Source organism: Vanessa cardui, chromosome 12 (assembly GCF_905220365.1).
Source record: "Vanessa cardui chromosome 12, ilVanCard2.1, whole genome shotgun sequence".
In the NCBI taxonomy this organism is placed as follows: Eukaryota; Metazoa; Arthropoda; class Insecta; order Lepidoptera; family Nymphalidae; genus Vanessa; species Vanessa cardui.
This window is the reverse complement of record NC_061134.1, coordinates 11,110,879-11,130,743: the sequence shown is the minus strand read 5'-3', so window position 1 is coordinate 11,130,743 and position 19,865 is coordinate 11,110,879. Positions and strand designations below refer to the sequence as shown.

The window sequence follows — 19,865 nt, the reverse complement described above, 5'->3', positions numbered from 1 at the left end:
TTGAGTAAAAAAGGGCTGTTTTAATATTACAAACAGACACTCCAATTTTATTATACTCGAATGCATGGATGTCTCAATGAAAGGCTTCTTTCTTATTTTATCGCGTTATTTACATCCTCGGTCTTCTGTTAGATGAAAACGATTACACCGATACAGTTTCAAATGAGGTTTGAAATTATTTCTAAATTCTTTGAAAAATCGTTAAATTTTGTTTTAGCGATACGTCTTTCGAACTACGCCATTTAACTTGAAAGTGTTTGGTAATGCAACGCAAAATGATCGTTATTACCATGACATAAAACCTAACTGCCGTACAAATAGCCATTTCGAGAATTGTATCCCTATTTTCAGTAGACATAAATATACCTGACGTCACTGGGAATGGTTATTTTATATTTGAACATACAATAGAAACAGCTGACGAATCTACGATTTCCATTCAAAAATCTGTATGAAAGAACTTTGGAAAACACACGTTATATTGGACAACATCACAAACATTACTCTGATCCTAATGAAAGTAGCTAAAGCACTTGTGTTATGGAAAATCAGAAGTAACGACGATACCACAAACTCCCAGACCCAAGACAACATAGAAAACTATTGAACTTTTTCTTCATAGACTCGAAATCGAATCTGAAACCTCTGAGTGGCGTGCCCATGAAAACCAGTGCACACACTACTCGACTACGTAGATCGTCAATAACAATACGGTTATGAGCATAAATATAGTAGCCATATATTTATACTCATACCTGTATATGTCGGGGCGAAACCACGAATTTAAGAAAAACACGTGTCCAGAAATTATTGTTTTAATAATTTGAAACCGTTTGATTGTTAAATTAATAATATTTAGTGAATTTTGAAATGTTAAATTAGTCTGAAATATTTTAGTGTTTGTAAACCGATGTTATGTTGAGTGAATAAGTCTACCCACCTATTCTTGTTATAAAAGATCAAGCGCCCGCCGGTATCGACAGGCTTGGTCGAGCCGTCGGAGCGATCGGACCGCCTCATATTGGAATAAATCAGAGAAGAATATTCCCTGAGTTTTATTTCACACCACCGAAGATTGTTAAAGATTGAGACTCTGACACTCGTGATGTCAGCATAGCTGACGTCATGTATTTTAAAAAACGGGCTCGGGCATGCTGCTCCATTATATAATATTACCCGTTGTTTCTATGGCTTAGAACGTTGCTTGCCTATTTGAGTGAGCATGACTAAATCACAAATTTCAAGATGAGTTCCAGATAAATTGGCCTTTATTTGCAATTAATAGTGGTAACAAATATTTATCAACATTTATAAATGTTATTTGTATAACACAGGTATATTACGTACATTGTAAATAGACTTACTATTGTTAAAATAAAAATTATACGGTTTCCTTAGATAGCGTAGACTGCGTTGTACTGCTATAACTAACGAACGTATATATTACGTATCATAACTTGAGTGTTTAAACATAGTATCAACCCATTACCAAAGCAATTCGTCTTTGTGTTTATATAATCATTTGTTATAACTGTTATTGAACATATATTTCAAACTTCAGTTTTGAAATTTGCAATCATCATATTGTTCAAATATACCATAAAATAAAAGTAAAGTAACAGCCTGTACATTTCCCACTGCTGAGATAAGACCTCCTCTTCCATTAAGGAGTGTTTGGAACATATTGTACCACGCTGTTCCAATGCGGGTTGATGGAATGCGCATGTGGCAGAATTTCGATGAAATTAGACACATGCAGGTTTACTCACGATGTTTTCCTTCAGTGCCGAGCACGAGATGAATTATAAATACAAATTAAGCAAATATGTCTAGTGGTTCTTGCCTGGGTTTGAACCCGCAATCATCGATAAAATTCACGCGTTCTAACCACTGGACCATCTCAGCTCAAAAATACGGCTATATACGGCTGTATACGGCTATAAATGTCGGCTTTTTATTTAAAGTTCTTGAATATTATATTCAAGATTTGTAACTAAGAATATGTATGTAGTCCAGTCAATAAAGCCCAAAATCCCTAACAAATTCGTAACACGGTGAAATTTTGTGGGTTTGTTTAGGAAGGTAAAATAACTTACCATGTGATTTTGGTTGAAAAGGGGTGAAAAGCGTTTTTTTGTTAAAACCATAGTTAAATATGTTAATAGAAGAGAAAGGGAAGCCAGATCAACTAGAGCCTAGACTAGCGCCGTAACGCGTTACGTAACATAGCAACTTATCCTTATATAACAAGTTATCACTTCAATATATCCAATTAATAATCTATACATATAATAAAATTGGATGTCTTTTTGTAATAATTTTTTACTCTATGCATAAATAACCATTTTTACAATTTTTGTCTTTTTGTTCGGGCTAATTTCTGGAACGGCTGGACTGATTTTGACGGGACTTTCACTGGTTATAATAACATTTTTTTTTTCTGTTAAATTCAAATGCGTACAAGATCGCGGGCACAGCTAGTCCTAATATACAATTAAATTGATTTGGAAAAAAAATGCTTCGATTTGTCAACAAATTCAAGATAGCAGCTGTTGTTTTCACACAGCGTTGTGTAAACGATTGCTATAACCATAATACTACAAAGAAAACTTCCCGTTAGTAGAAACTCCTCCGTATTCATGTAATACAGAACAGTCTCACGTTTATACAACGTGAAACAAAGAACAAACTAACATCTTCAAACGAAAGCATTACAAGAATTTATCAAACGGTGGAACTGCCGTACTGCCGTTTGTACGTTTAGAAAATTAAATGTTAAATTGAAATAAAGAATTTTCATTTAAGAGTAATAGAACGGTGGTTCTTTTAAATACTTGTCCGTTATATGTGGGAAAGGAACTAGGTTTTGTTCGCGGGTTCATCTTTTTTTTTATGGTATAGGTTGGGGGACGAGCATATCGGCCACCTGATGGTAAGTGGTCACCATCACCCATAGATAATGACGCTTTAAGATATATTAACTATTCCTTACATCGTCAATGTGCCACCGACCTAGGGAACTAAGATATTATGTCCCTTGTGCCTGTAGTTACACTGGCTCACTCACCCTTCAAACCGGAACACAACAATACTGAGTACTGTTATTTGCCGGTAGAATAACTGATGAGTGGGTGGTACCTACCCAGACGGGCTTGCACAAAGCCCTACCACCAAGAAAACGATCTGCGGTCAATGTCAACTAGATATAAAATGTATTTTTTTTTTGCCTCCGTATATCCACTATTGTTTATGTGGATCGATCAGGCATATAATAAAATATATATGGACATCAACAGAAAATACTGAAACTTTTCGTTAAAAACGATTGTTGTAAACAGTTGTAAACAATAGTTTAGTTCGGTTACCATTTCATGGCATTTAATTTAACTTATTTGCATGTCAGATAGCGAAAACTGTTAAAAATGTCATGCATAAATTAATTAATTCAGCCAGTATCAGATACGCGCTGTAAATATTTTTACAGTTGACCATAAACAAAGTTTATATTTAAATGGCCATGTTTTTATCGAATTTATAATCTACAAAGTATAATAGATTGTCGTTGTGCCAACAGGAAACGTATTTATGATATAAAACCTATATTTATACGTTATGGTTACACGCAAGAAATAATTAATGCTTTGTTTAAATATTCAGTTACTACTGTTTGCAATATATTAAGTGTACATGTTAGGAAGACATGATAAACAAAAACCACATGAAAACTCTATGGTGTTTGCTTGGGTTGAAACTCGGGTGTTCCATATTTAAATGGTGACTTAAAGTAAGGTTTTACTATTAAGATTAAAACATTACTGAAATGTACGGCGTTTCTGTAAATAATAATTTTGCATCTATAATTTTTTTTATATTTATATGTACGTACATATATCTATATTGTTTGTTGTTGCAAATTACTTTCCCATATTTCACGCTTGTGTTCTGCGATGAGTTTCGTTTTACTTCATATAAAATACCTCTAATACGGCGAATTAATTTGTGATTAATTAACGTATTAAGTCCTATCAAGAAAAATAATACAGTGATTTCAAGCTGTTACCTTTATTACGTCACGTCCGATAGGCAATAAAGTATTTTCTTCTCGTTATTTTCTATAAGTAATTTTACTTATAGAATATTTGATTATTTGATTATGCTTAATTTTTTCAAGCGAATTACGCTAGTACGCTTTTTAGGTATGTGTATCATATAATTTCTTTAATTAATTAGTCAATATCACATTCTGAGAATAATTCTCGTGCTCTGCACAGAGATTCGAGTTTCTTGTTACAGAGTAGACACAGTAGACCGAAATAAAAATATTTTTTTCATCTTCTTATTTGTCGTACAAAATAAAAGTTTTATATAGACTATTCTATCTCTGCGGAGCCGGAAAAATAATGAAATAAAATGGATCATGGAATCTTTTGAGTAAGCGAGTTTCAATTAAGACCACAACAACACTTACTAAACTTCCACCCAAAAAAATGCTTTTGCAAGTAATGTTAAATCAAATAATGAAACAAATAAATAAAATATTACTTAATTTAAACGAAAATAATTTCATATTATAAATGAAATATATTTTGGAAAATAAAAATATTCTTTACAATAAAGAAATCGGATGACTGCGGTTACATTTCGTGAAGCTTATTCAGCACTTTTATATCAACTATAGTTCCTGAACAGTTGTGTACGCTTTGTATACAAAGTATAAGTTGAGTAGTCTACGATGACCCAATACCATCAAGCACCCCATTGGCAGCCCTTTAAAACAAAAAAAAAATAGATTGAATATCCTTGATGTCCGAAAATCCACAACAGTGCGATTTCCACGACATTATCAGCCTTGTACAACCATTTTGTTGAACCAGCTTTCGCTTCGGTTTTTCCACCTGCAAGCCCCCTGATTTTGCAGATGTTCATAAACGATAGAAGTCACTTTCCATCAGGTGAGCATCGTTTGACACTTATCACATAAAAAAAGATTAATAATCTTGCATATAAAACACGTGCAATAAAGTAATCGAGATTATTTCAGAAGATAATACCCAAATTTAAGCTACGTACGAATTCCTCTGAGTCATCTCCCCCAACTTTACACTAAGCTAGAATATCCTTGATCAAATACGTCAGGAGTCAGTTTCCAAGCAAATTAGCATTCAAGTCAGAATTCCGTTGAAACTTGTAACCATAAGTTCAAAGCTTTAGTACATTTGAAACAGCGAATTCAGTGTTCATAATATAATTATGATCACAGATATGTTATGCTTGATCTTATTTCCTGGGTTATGTGTCTAACGTATTCGAACTTTTTACTTTAAATTTATTGTTTAAAAAAAACTTTATCATAGATATGGCAATACAGTATCATAGTATGTATTTTACCAACAATATATTAAAGTGACATTAAATTGAATTGGCAATATTTTTGGTATATGATTTGTTTTTTATGTAGTTCAAATTTGTAGCTTAATAATTTAAAAACTAACAAAACAAAACATATTTTTTGCAATAACCACTAATCAAACAATAATTCCTAAATCGACTAATTGGATTGGCAATTTTTTTTCGTCATTGTGTTAGTTACACAGGAATGTTTGTGAATTTTATCCTAAAATTGATTAATATAAAATTGATATTTTAGTAACGACCTAATATTGGTTGAACTCCACTTCTCATTTTGTGATGAAGATTTCTATAATGCAAGTAGGATACACGTGAGATAGATTTCCATCCCCTAAAAGTTTATTTCAATTACAAAGTAATTAATTTTAATTTAATTTCAAAGTAATTATAAAATTGCTGGCTCGGATTCCAACTCACTATAGCCTGTTAAGATTTACCTGCTCTAATCACTGGGCTATTTCAGGAAAATCAAAATTATTTATAAAAGTACATATTGCATTTCCAATTACCTGACAATGACGTACTTCTTTACATAGTATAAAACAAAGTCGCTTACCGCATTCTGTACCTATGTATGCTTAGATCTTTCAAATTACGCACCGGATATTGATCCTGAGTTTTTTAATAGATAGAGTGATGCGAGAGGAAGGTTTTTGTATGTAATACATAGACAGTATAGCAAAGAAACACTGAGAATTTTAGAAGTTTCTAATGGGATGTCGTAAATGAAAAAAATCTGTAGGATACTTAGTTTCAGCATTGCGCCGTGCGAGGCCAGGGCGAGTAGCTAGTAGTATTATAATTAGTACTAGTGTATGTTTGTGTTAGTACCGTTCGTTAATAAGATAATGGATTCTAGCACCAAGCAACACTTTGTGCGGATAAATGACGCAATACACGAAACACAAACAAAACGACAGTTCCCTTTGATGATACGGTTGGCAGAGCATTGTAGAAGCAAACACGTCCGTTCGCAACCGCTGATATTGCCAAAGTCCATAAATAGAGGGAATAGAACAACGTCAAATGATCTGCTCGTTTTATAGTACGTGTTGTTGACACTGTACTCAACAAAGATTAGTATTGTGCAGGTCTCGCAAGCTTATTCAATGATTTTGGTAGTTATTAAGTTATTATTTTGCGAGTGCTTTGTTGTGTTGTTAAGGAATATTCAATGTTCATAAATAGAAGTAATAAATATGATTGAACCTATTCATCCTGCAGAACCCCGTAAGTACTCTATAATGCTTACCATTAATTATTTGTTATACAAATAATATATTGATTTAAATAATTTATTCAAGATGGATTTCATTTAAAGAAGGATTGAATCATCATTTTGCAAGTCAAAATTTAATATAATGATACCAATTTAAATTGGTAGCTAATGATATGAGACGGTAAGAAATTAAGTGGATACTCTTTTCATCATATGTTTGCAAGACATTTACATACAATTTAATTAATTAATCGTTAGAATTTTGTACAATATGATTTTTTTTTATTTATTAATACTGTTTTTATTATGAATATGAAATTTATTTATTGTTATTGTATTTTGAGAGTAATTATGTCTGCCTGTTTGTAATTCTTTCACAGACACCATTGTACTGAATTTGATTCAATTTGCTATGAAAAAATCTCGAACCTCGATTCTTTTTTATACTACAGCTTAGCGGACAAACATATGGGCCGCCTGATGGTAAGTGGTCACCACTGCCCATAGACAATAAGAAACCTTAACCATTACTTACATGTGCCACGAACCATGGGAACTAAGACATGATTATGAATAACTTATGTCCCTTGTGCCTGTAGTTACACTGGCTCACTCACCCTTCAAACCGGAACACAACAATACTAAGTACTGTTGTTTGGCGGTAGCATGTTTGATGAGTTAGTTGTACCTACCCAGACGGATTTCCAAACCCATACCATCAATTGACGTTCTATATGAATAAAGTAGCCTATGTATAGGAAATACACTACTTTTATATCAAAAAAACTTAATTTAACCTAACTTCAGAATTTGAGTGAGTGGTCGACAGCTAGTTAATTTAAAAATAGTTTTTTTTATTATAAATATCTTGTTCACGGAGACGAAATGCAATTCCAAAATAAATGCAACAAAATTTTATTACTAAAAGCCTTTGTTTTAAGGAATGGTCGGATTAAAATAATCTCTGAAGTTTCAGATTCTGTAATGATATTCTACTTGGCACAGATTTAAATGCGAAGATAACCCTATTGTTGATTTTACCATAAAAAATGTTTCAACAATAGTATTCGTTCTATAAACTCCACTAACAATGCATCAACGAGCGAGTTTTTCTTTTGCCAACTTTTTTTTTTTAAATGTATTTATTCGAACTCAGTTACATTGCAAAGCAGTCTGATATGTTGCAAGAATACTTTAAAAAATGTAGTAAATATTATAGTGAGCCGTTTAAATCAGTTTAACCGATGATTTCGGGTTCAAACCCAGGCAAGCACCACTATATATACATATGTGCTCAATTTGCTTTTATAATTCATCTCGTGCTCGGCAGTGAAGGAAAACATCGTGAGGAAACCTGCATGTGTCTAATTACATCGAAATTCTGCCACATGTGCAATCAAACAACCCGCATCGGAATAGCTTGGTGCAATATGTTCCAAGCCGTCTCCTTAATGGGGATGGAGGCCTTAGCCCAGCAGTTAGAAATTTACAGGCTATTTTACTTCTTTACTATTTTATATGGTTTTCCTTCCATACTATTAAGTGGACGTTAGTTTATGTATAGCGTTTAATAGCTCTTAATATTTTTATATTAAGAGCTATTAAACGCTTGGCATCATCTTCATTCATCAATTTGAGATAACTTATAACTAGACGAAAACCCGGCTTCGCTCACTGTAAAATTTTAGGTAATATATGTATTATATAATTTTTTTTTTTTTCGAATATATCACTTCTATAGTCTTACTATATTATCCCCCGACTTACCTCGCGTGGGAGCATAAGTGGTAATCACCAATGTGATCCTGAACGTGACCAAGTGGGTGTAAAATTTACTGCTTGATTACAATTAAGTTAAGACGTTAAACAAATAAATTGACTTTCACATTTCTAATTATAATCTGATTATCTAGTTTAATTTCAAAACTTAACTCGGTCAGATTTTCTATTAAGTTTCTAACTTATAAAAGCTGGGTATAACATAAGCTGTAAGAAGTTGTTACATACTTACCAGCTGCTTGGAAGATTATTACTGGAGATTTTATTCTTTTTAGCTTGAATTCTTAAGTATATTTTGTTGAGTTACCAACTTATATTAGCTCGATAACTCTATTCTATTATTAAGTGTCATTTCCTTGTCATTGCGTTCACAGTGTTTAACACAAACGTTATACGTTATGCAAAATGTTCACAAACGAGCCGCACCAACGAGCACTTCAAGACTTGCTCGAAATTGAAAATCCGACCTTGCTGATTTGAATAGTGTCGTTGGACCTCTCAAGAGCCAGCTTGCCGCGATTGGCACGATTAAATTATTTTGTCCAGCTCGGTATCACTATTAAATAACGAATCGTTTTTATGCCACGGTTCATGTGCTTAATTTGTGTTTATAACTCATCTCGTGCATGTGTCTAATTTCATAGAAATTCTGCCACATATGTATTCCGCGAAGCCACATTGGAACGGCGTGGTGGAATACTTTCCGAACCTTCTCCTAAAAGGGAGAGGAGATATTAGACCAGCAGTGGGAAATTCATAGGCTTTTGTTGTTGTTGTCTTGTCCTAATGCGTAGATTTAATATGTATTTTTAACCATACCTGACATCGATAATGCACTACTAAGCTTGGTAGTATCTACTCATCGGGGTTCGCACAGAGCCCTACCACCTAGTAGAAGTCTACCTAATTAATAGCACGTATAACATAATTTCATTATTATGTTAATTAAAGCCTCAGAAAATTATAATCAATCGAATTAAATACCTTTAATTTGTTAACTTATAAAATTTGAAGTTCAAGGAAAGTTTTGTAATTATTTTGAAGGAAAATGTAGATAAAATCCGAAGAAGATGGAGATGTCTTAATAACTCAGTGTCATGGAATCTCAGAGCGGACTAATGCATTGGATTAATTTGTGGGAATTTTATTAATATTTTTTGTACAAAAATTATGATAATTGCCTTGATTTTACAAAACAATATCGTCAATAATTTGTACTGCTGTGTTTCAGTTTGAAATGGAACCACCGTTATTAGAGACACAACTTAATGTTTATTTAACGAATTAATTTTTTTACAGTCCTATTTATTATCGTGTAGATTTACCCAATATTAATATAAGGCTATATATGCATGTAAATTTGTGTTATCTAAATTTATATGGCATGATTTTGTAACGATTTTATTTGAAATGAAATTGTAAGTACTTTGTTTTGTACTAGCAACCCTCTGTGTATGCGGGCACATATTATTGACAAAGCGAATTGCGTAGTGACGCACTTACTTATCTACAATTATTATATAATAATCTACAATATATATTTTATGAAATTTATGTTTAAAAACATATTCCCTTATAATATTTACGCGAGCGTTGCGGTCGTATCAGCGCTATCTTAATTCTACATAACATTATAGCGCCTCGCGTAAAATGGTGGAATCGTTCATTAAAAGTAATTACAAGGGATTACATTGTATCTGAACGATTAAAAATAATCATGAATAGATTGAAATAATTCTTGCTTGCTCTTTCTATCCACGTTTTAGGTTCCACGAAGCCTTCTTAATATTTACAGCTTAACGTCAGACAGTGTGTGTGTATAAAGTAAAGTAAAGTAAAGTAACACCTTGTACATTTCCCACTGCTGAGATAAGGCCTCCTGTTCCATTAAGGAGAGGGTTTGGAACATATTCCACAATGCGGGTTGGTGGAATGCACATGTGTCAGAATTTCGATGAAGTTAGAAACATGCAGGTTTCCTCAAGATGTTTTCCTTCACCGCCGAGCACGAGATGAGTTATAAATACAAATTAAGCACACATATGGTGGTGCTTGCCTGGGTTTCAACAGCGATCATCGGTTTAGATGCACGCGTTCTAACCACTGGGCCATCTCAGCTCGTGTGTATGGATGTGTGTAATTATTTTTTGACGAGATATCTCAAGACCGAATCAACCGAATGAGATCCGCGATCCGGCGTTTGGCAGATTTAATCGAGACTTAGATCTGATTGGATTTTGGGGTCAAACGCTTGAGCAGTTTCGAAGATATTTGATAAATAAGAATTGTACCAATTATTGTTACCGTTGGTCTTTCAAACGACTACAAAATATTATGCCTGATTGATTTTTTTGATTGACGGGATTTGTGGCTTTATATACAGCTATTAGGCCAACGAGGCTATAGATGCATATATTATCATTATCCTTCATCTCAAATCATTATTGACGAAAATCCATTGGATAGTTTTAGACTATGTACAGATATAAATATATAAATAAATATTGGACAACATCACATACATTGCTCTGATCCCAATGTAAGTAGCACTTTGTTATGGAAAATCAGAAGTAACGATAGTACCACAAACACCTAGAACCAAGACAACATAGAAAACTTATGAATTTTCTACATCGACTCGACCGGGAATGGAACCCGGGACCTCGAAGTGACGTACCCATGAAAACCGGTGTACACACTACTCGACCACGGAGGTCGTCATAATCATATAATAATATGTGTCGTAATATAAAAATATTATTACAATATAACCCACTATTTAAAAACAAATTTGAACTGATCGGACCATAGGAGTTTCGAATCGAAGCAATATTGTAACAATAGTCTATTTGTAAATTGTAATTGAAATCAGTCATGCATTCAGCGCAACACGTCTAGACGCATTATAATAAACGTTTATACGTTCCTTATCAAGGGACACTAGTTAATATACTAAGTTACGACGTCTGTTGAATTTTGTGAGATAATTTGCTGTTAAAATTTCACTTACATATTTATGAACCTTACAAAATGTGGTACGGACATATTATGCGGAGGAATGAGGACCAATTTGTAAGGAAGTTTTTGAACATGTACATAAGTGGATGTATATAGAGGTAGAGGATAAACAAAGGAACGATAGATGTATTATGTGAAAGAAGATATGGTTAGAAAAAAATTTTTCTTGTGAGATGAGAAGGAGAAGACATGCTGTGGCGACCCCAAATAAAATTGCCATTAGGGCAGGAGGATGATGATGACTTACATAACTTACAAATATAAACTGTTGAAATAAAAACTATTAATAAAATCTATACAAGATACATGAAATAAGTATAAAACGAAAAGATTTTTATACATGATATGTTATTACTATTGATCGTTATAGATAAGAAACAATCATGTTTTCAATTGAAAGGGTCATCGTTCGTGTTAGAACTACTATAGATTATTACGTCTTGTAAATATATTTTTCAGTATATATATATACAGTATCGCATTCGCTTCGCTTTGTAATTCAACTGTTGATTATGCTGAACGAAAAAATATTATAGCGTACACCAAATCAACTTTGATTTGTTTTTTATTTTTTTATTTATAATAATAAAAGCCGTAAACTAAATTATATAATACCGTTAAAGATTTAATAATGATTAGAGCTGAATAGTTATATTTAAGTATGGAAGTAGAAGAAACAAGTCGAGTTATGTTTATGTAAGTTCAACTTTAGTAAGTTCGGACACGCGATCTTAACAAACTGCATCTGATACGCCATTGGACGATTTCACGACTCTGACAATAATATATTTTCTATACACAATAAAACTGCAATAGTGGCTACTTTCCAAAACGACGGTAGAGTTAAAACAATTTATTGTAAAGTTTACTTGAACAAAATACATTTGTTTTGATTAAATTAGAATGTAAATTAACTAATTTTATCGTTTGTATTTTGAAATAATAATGTCTCTTCGCCTTTATAAGGGACAGTTGGAAAATAAAGTAGCAATTTGGGAAAGAAAGTTTACTTGGTGGTACCACCCAGCAGTCATAAAGTTTACCACCAAGTAGCAAAACTTAAAATTATTAAGTCCGGTTTGAAGGGTCACTATAGAGAAATTGTGCGCAACTCTTAAGGTTGGTGGCAAATAGTGAAGTTAACATTTCTTACAGCGCTAATTTCCAGTGCAAGTAATTGCTATTGAAAGTCTTAAAATGAAAGCAATCCAACAACTTTATGATGTAAGACATCCATCGATGCTTGAAAGTATAATAAAAAAAGAATACAGTTACTGTAAACAACGGCATAACCTGCTCAAATTAGCGCCTCATCTGACGAATTGCGATACGATAATGACCTCAGTCGAAGTCCGTTTAACTTCATTATTAGGTTCATTTTTGTTTATTAATAATTGCAATTTTTCACCTTATCTGAGGAATTAATTAATGATAATGACCTTTAGCGATAGGACCTAAGGGAGATTCCATTAAGTAACGGAGAGTAAGATGGCGGTAAGAAAGTTCTTATAGATAAACGTATTTTTTTTCTCTTAAATATTCCTAACAACATGAGTGGTATACATAAAATAAAATATCAATTCGCTTTTGCTATAGGATTTGCTAATATTATAAACACGAAAGATAAAAAAGGAAAATTTTATATAAAGTAAGATTGATTTTCAAGAAAGGGCTTTTTGTGCGAATTTCCTAACGATCAAGTCTTAAAAAGGAAGCGAAGTTGCGGGAAACAATTAATTTTAAAATTAGAAAAAAACAAGCCCTGTCTACAAATTACGTCAAATTGTATTTAATTCAGATTTTTTTAAATATATGTCTTCCATTTTAAATACCTCAAATTCAAATTATTTAAAAACTATTAAATAAATTAAATAGCTTATTGATATTTAACAGAAAACCTACTTATTTTAGGTAAAAGTTTGATCTTTGGCTTATTGGCCAATTCTTAAGAAACTCTTAAATTAAATGCCTGGTAACATATGACGGGTAACGTTTAACATACGAGGATTTTTTTAAATCATTAATTCTCATTGCAGATGGCGAAGGATGGGTTAAAAGGAAAGAAATTCTACGCGCAAGAAAAGGATCGAAATACGGAATCAGGAAAGAGAGAGCAAGACGAGAAATCGGTAAGAAGAATTTATCGATATTAATATTTTGCCAAGAAACTAATACAGCTTCAACTTTAAAGGACAATTAACAGACGAATCATAAAAGAGAATATACCTTAAAGTTTAAAAAAAAGGAACATATCTCCCAATTAGCAGCAAAGCTACCAGACGGATTAATCGGACCCTTCATGTCCAATTAGACCTGTCCTTTCGCCCGGTTATGGGAAATATTAGGATTATTACCCGTAACTTCGATATATAATGTTAAATAATATTTATTAGTCTAAAATATATATTAAATGGGACAAAAAGTATTACATTATTATTAGTATTGTATTATTTATTACTATCGATATTTAAATACTGTTTTATAATCTTTATTTCGATATATTTGATTCGTTTGAAACTCTACGTAAATAGTAAATTCGTGTTTCCAGTTCAGTTTATGGTTCACACTATATACAAAAAAGGCAAATATTTAAAATGACCAATGAGCACTATCAAATAAAAGTCATCTGGCCGTTGTACGCGATTATCTCAAAAACTAATAAACGGGCTTATATACGGTTTTCACTAATGGACATAGTGGTTCATGATTTATTATTATTTTATATATGTGACAGAGATATGATGATGGTGATAGTTTTGTAGAAGTTTTCGGAAAAAATATAGCGATCAATAGACATATATAGTTTTATGTACAAAGTTATGTTACCGGCACGAAGTAATGGTATCTAATAAAAAAAACTGCATCAAAATCCGTGGCGCAATTTTAAAGATTTAAGCGTACAAAGGGACATAGGGATAGAGATAGCGACATTGTTTTATACTATGTAGCGATAGTGTTTGATAAGTAAAATAAATATAAATCTAAACTTTGACAACTTAGAACTAAAGGCATCGAGAAAAATACTTCTAACAACTACACCGAACACATGATAAAAACAATTTAACTTTACATTAAAGAGTTTTGGAATCGTCAATATTTGAACACGACCACTTTTTGGCAAAGAAATTATTTTCAAATAAAACATTTACAATACTGTGAATTACAATTATTATATAATCAGTCCTATGATCTAATCCGAGCCTAAAGCGACGCGTTTTTTTTTTCAATATATATAATAATTATTATAATATGCATAAACTTCTTGGTGGTATTGGTCTTTGGACTTTGTACAAACCCGTCTGGGTAGGTTCCACCCACTCATCAGATATTATACACAAGGCACAATGGGCATAACATCTTAGTTCCCAAGTTTGGTGGCGCATTGGCGATAAAAGGAATGGTTAAAGTTTCGCCATTGTCTACGGGCGGTGGTGACTTACCATCAGGTGGTCCATATGCTCGTCCGCCAACCAATAGCATAGAAAGAAAGAAAAAAACATAAATTGAATCAGATTAATTCGAATGCAGTAGTTTGTGACAATAGTTGTACTAACATGTCGATGAGAGAAGGCAAAACAAAATACGATCGTAGAAGATGGCAAGTTCGTTGCAAGGCTTTAAGTATTAAAACGAATTATCGTATGCTGAAACAGTACATATTGAATCCTATTAAGTGTAGCGTCTACAGCTGTGGGCGTCTAAATGACTTTAGTTTTAGTTTATAATGACTGTTTATAAATGTACTAGATAATGGTACACTTGTTAGTGGTTCGAATCGATACACAACGTCAATGCTCCACTAATTTTGAGACATATGAACTTATGTTCCTCGACTAATTTATCCTTCAAACAGGAATAAAATAACTTCGGTTTTTTGTGCGAGAAAGAGTTATAAAGGCATTCACAAAGATGATTCACCTATCATCGAAACACGACGCCTCTTTTTAATTTATTAAGACACTTTAAGGATATTCCGAAATAAAATAAATTTTGTCAGAGTTCTAATATATTGTAATTTCAGTAGCTCGGGATGGCCAAAATAATATTATCGTTTTACAATGATGCTCAATAATAATCTGTTTTCTAATGACAGCTCAATCATGTTTAAAATTAGAAATAATGTTACATACCAGTATTAAATGCTATGCTATATAAAATAATATTAATTACAGTTTTACAAATTATTCAATATCCCCTGATATATTCATAATATGCAATAAAACAAAATCAAAAATCAAAATCAACGTATACTTTATTCAAGTGGGCTTTTACAAGCACTTTTGAATCGTCATTTAACAATTAAGTGAAGCTACCACCGATTTGGAAAGTAGATTCTACTGAGAAGAACCGGCAAGAAAATCAGTAGTTACTCTTTTTCAACATTTAAAAAAATACAGTAATGTTAGTTAATTTTTAAGTTAATACAATTATTAAATTAATATATCCTGCCTGGAAGTCAACAGGTATGAATTCCACGCTTTTTTATCATCTACAAAATCTTGTATCGAATAATACGCCTTTTTCACCAATGTATTTTTTATAAACTATTTGAATTTACGAGACGGCAAAGTTAAAAATGTCTGTGGAATTTTATTATAGAAATGGATACCTTGCCCCTAGAAAGATTTATTGACTTTGCGGAGTCGGAAACTTGGCGTTATAAGCTTATCCTTACTTCTAGTGCATATACAATGATTATCACTGATTTTATCAAAGTTATCAATGTTACTGTGAATATACATGATATTGTTGTAAATATATTGCGACGCAACAGTGAGTATTCCTACTCTGTTAAAAACATCCCGAAGAGAGTCTCCAGCTCCAAGATTATAAATAAACCGAATTGCACTCTTTTGTAAAATAAAGACAGATTCAATGTCTGCAGCGTTACCCCAAAGTAATATGCCATATGACATAATACTGTGAAAATAACCAAAATAAACTAAACGAGCGGTATCAATATCAGTTAGTTGTCTAACTTTTCTAACCGCGTATGCTGCGGAGCTGAGTCTCCCTGTTAGGGACGACAAATTGGGACTCCACTGAAGTCTGAAATCCAATTCTATTCCCAAGAACACGTAGTATCGGCTACATCAAGCGGGCCACCGCTTAAAGATATATTATAATTTTGCATTCTAACATTGGGTAGGGTAAAAACTACACATTTTGTTTTTTGAGTATTCAAAACCAAATTATTTACATTAAACCAATCTTGTATCTGTGATAAGGCACCGTTCACATCGTCATAGTCAGTTTTTTTCCTGTCAACCTTAAAAATCAGTGAAGTATCGTCAGCAAACAATACTATATCACAAATACCTTTAACAAAGAAAGGAAGGTCATTTATGTATACTAGGAATAGAAAGGGACCCAAAATTGAACCTTGTGGAACACCCATTTTTAGCGTAGATCTAGTAGACTTTATTCCATTAATGAAAACTTGCTGGATTCTTTGACTTAAGTATGAAGCAATGAGATCAAGAGCCCTAACTTTAACGCCGTAATATTTGAGCTTATAAAGAAGCGTCTCGTGTTCTACACAATCAAATGCTTTAGATAAATCACAGAATACTCCAATAGCATTCTGTGATTTCTCTCAAGCATCGTAAATATGCTTAAGAAGCGCAATTCCCGTATCAGTTGTTGATCGACCTCTTGTAAAACCAAATTGCTCACTATGAAAAATTTTATTTGTACCAAAATGGATAAGAAGTTGATTTAAAATAATTTTTTCGAAAATTTTACTTAATATAATAATGTAATATAAATTATGACATAGAATCAAATGTCATAACACCGTATTGAAGGCTAAGTTACTCCCGTAACAATATATAGTATAGATAGATTATAAAAAATATAATGTATATGAACACTACATGTTGATGAAAAACAAACTACAACTCGAATCGAGATGCTACCTGTAAATAAAATGCAAGGATACTAAAATATATTTATAAATGAAATACAAATTAAAGATAAGACACGTCAGAGGGTACATAACACGGAAACATGTCTCTGGAGCTACAAATATAATTATAAGACAACATCACATACATTACTCTGATCCCAATGTAAGTAGCTGAAGCACTTGTGTTATGGAAATCAGAAGTAACGACGGTACCACAAACACCCAGACCCAAGACAACATAGAAAACTAATGGTAATCTACATCGACTCAGCCGGGAATCCGGTGTACACACCACTCGACCATGGAGGTTGTCAATATAATTATATTTGTAGCATCATAGTATATAAAGATGTAGCAAAATTTGGTCTTGCCTCGCTTGTGTAAAGCACATCTCCAATAACTGTCGAAGTGAACTAACAATATTATACTCAAGGTAAAGATTTGCATTTTATTATTATATTGATATTTTTGGAACATTTGGTATATAATAAAATATAATAAGTATGTATATGGCATGAATCAGCCTTACCCCCAAGTAAAATATTTTCATATTAATATATTGAAAATTCCTATAATATTCTTATTAATGGAACAGATACCTACTACGATAATTTGACGGACAATTTCCTGTACTAATTTCGGCAACAATATGGGTAAGATATATTTATGACTCAGTATGATGGTCAGCCTAGTATATAACGTATGTGTATACCCCTATAGAAGTGGCATGAAAGAACTAGGTTTCGAATTTTTGATTTCGTTGCTATACCTGTCTTAAACTTTTGAAATTAAAAAAAAAAAAACCTTTATAAAAAACCAATATTTTTCTTTTATATAACGATAAAGAAAAATATATTAATATAAATGAACAAAAATCGTTAACTCTCACGTACAACTGACACCACAAATTGGTAAATTTTGGTACACTCGTGCGCTTACTACTATGAAGTCAAAATCAAAATTCAAAGGACCAGAGAATGAATTGATAAGTTAGATACGACAAGTAGGTATATATTAAGAGTTAATTTAAATATATTTTATTCAAGTAAACTTTACAAAATATCATTATTAATCAAGCAGGTAGATGCTAGCATAGTTATTTATTCTTTAATTCTAAGTTACATACATAGTATGTGTCGTTTGGAGTTTAAACATTTGAGCTATGATTAGTGCCTAATACACTTACAATTAAATACATAATTACACCCGTTTTATTACTTCCACTGGTAACAGAAGAAATGATACCTCGAGTTCTGATTCTGACTAATGGAACTGCTGGACCTACGTATTTTGACGGGACTTTCACTGTCAGATAGCTGATATAATATCGGCTACAACAATATACCTATTTTCAACCGACTTCCAAAAGGAGGAGGTTATCAATTCGTCTGTATTTTTTTTTTTTTTCTTTTTTTTTTTTTTTTTTTTTTTTTATGTTTGTTACCTCATAACTTTTTACTGGGTGGACCGATTTTGATAATTTTTTTTTTGTTTGAAAGGTAGTGCTTCCCGTGGGGTCCCATTTTTTTTTAATTTTTTTCCGATGATGGTATCCGTATGAAAACGACATAAGTCTTAAATTTGCATTATGTATATGAGTACAGGATCCATGACAAATTAAGGGAACGGGAGGGAACGGAACAATTCTGAGGAGCACGTTAGCAATACTCGGTCGAATCTTTTATTTATGGGTTACTTGGATATTTGAATCAGCTTCCGGAACGTGGTTATGTTCATGTAATTGTCATAATCGAATATTATAATCAACTAGCGACCCGCCCCGACTTCTCACGGGTGCAATACTGATACTAAATATACTAAAGAATTTGTTTATTTACGACATCACATTGCAAACTTCTAAAATTGTCAGTGTTTCTTTACTATATTGTTCATTTATTCCAAACCTTCCCCTTGAATTACACTATCTATTAAAAAAAACCGCATCAAAATCCGTTGCGTAGTTTTAAAGATATAGGGACAGAGAAAGCGACTTTGTTTTATACTATGTATTGACGGAACTCCTAAACGGCTTACAGTTAGGGTGCGATTTGGGGCAGAATTTCTTACTGTCTTTAATCAAATTTTGTGTATATGATGTGATGTCATATGATGTACGACATAGCATACGAATAGCTCTTTTGCAAAGTTTTTTTACTGAGGTCGATTACAGCTCATTCGAGGGTGGTACCTTGTAGTTTATGCCGCATGACGTATTAAAGCCGCATTTTCGAAAGTCTATTTTTGCTGTATTCGAAAGTTTCTTTTGAAATTGTCCCTGAAGTAGTTTCTGATTCATATAAACGGCACGCTTAATCTATCCATATTAAAAAAAAAATGTTAGTCTACATCAGCTTCACTTAAAATCAAAAAATAAATAAAAATTTAACAAAAAGAAAAACCGACTTCAAACAAAACAGTATTTTAAAAGTTTTTAAAAGTTGGCTGACACCGGCTCCAAATATAACAATAACTATAACTACGTTATATAATCGTAAATCGACTTTTAAGTAGTCTAATATTTTTCATTTCATT

General features: G+C 32.4%; 1 protein-coding gene across 6 annotated transcripts in view; it reads left to right on the top strand.

The window, feature by feature from the left end:
* Nucleotides 1-6,512: 6,512 nt before the first annotated feature.
* LOC124534496 overlaps nucleotides 6,513-19,865 on the top strand; it is a 35,953-nt gene continuing 22,600 nt past the window's right edge. For all 6 annotated transcript variants that reach the window (XM_047110404.1, XM_047110401.1, XM_047110405.1 and 3 more), the window contains exons 1-2: nucleotides 6,513-6,639; nucleotides 13,462-13,554. In XM_047110404.1, the coding sequence (XP_046966360.1) occupies nucleotides 6,609-6,639; nucleotides 13,462-13,554 (124 nt within the window). In that variant the 5' untranslated portion in view covers nucleotides 6,513-6,608. The remainder of the gene's footprint in view (nucleotides 6,640-13,461; nucleotides 13,555-19,865) is intronic.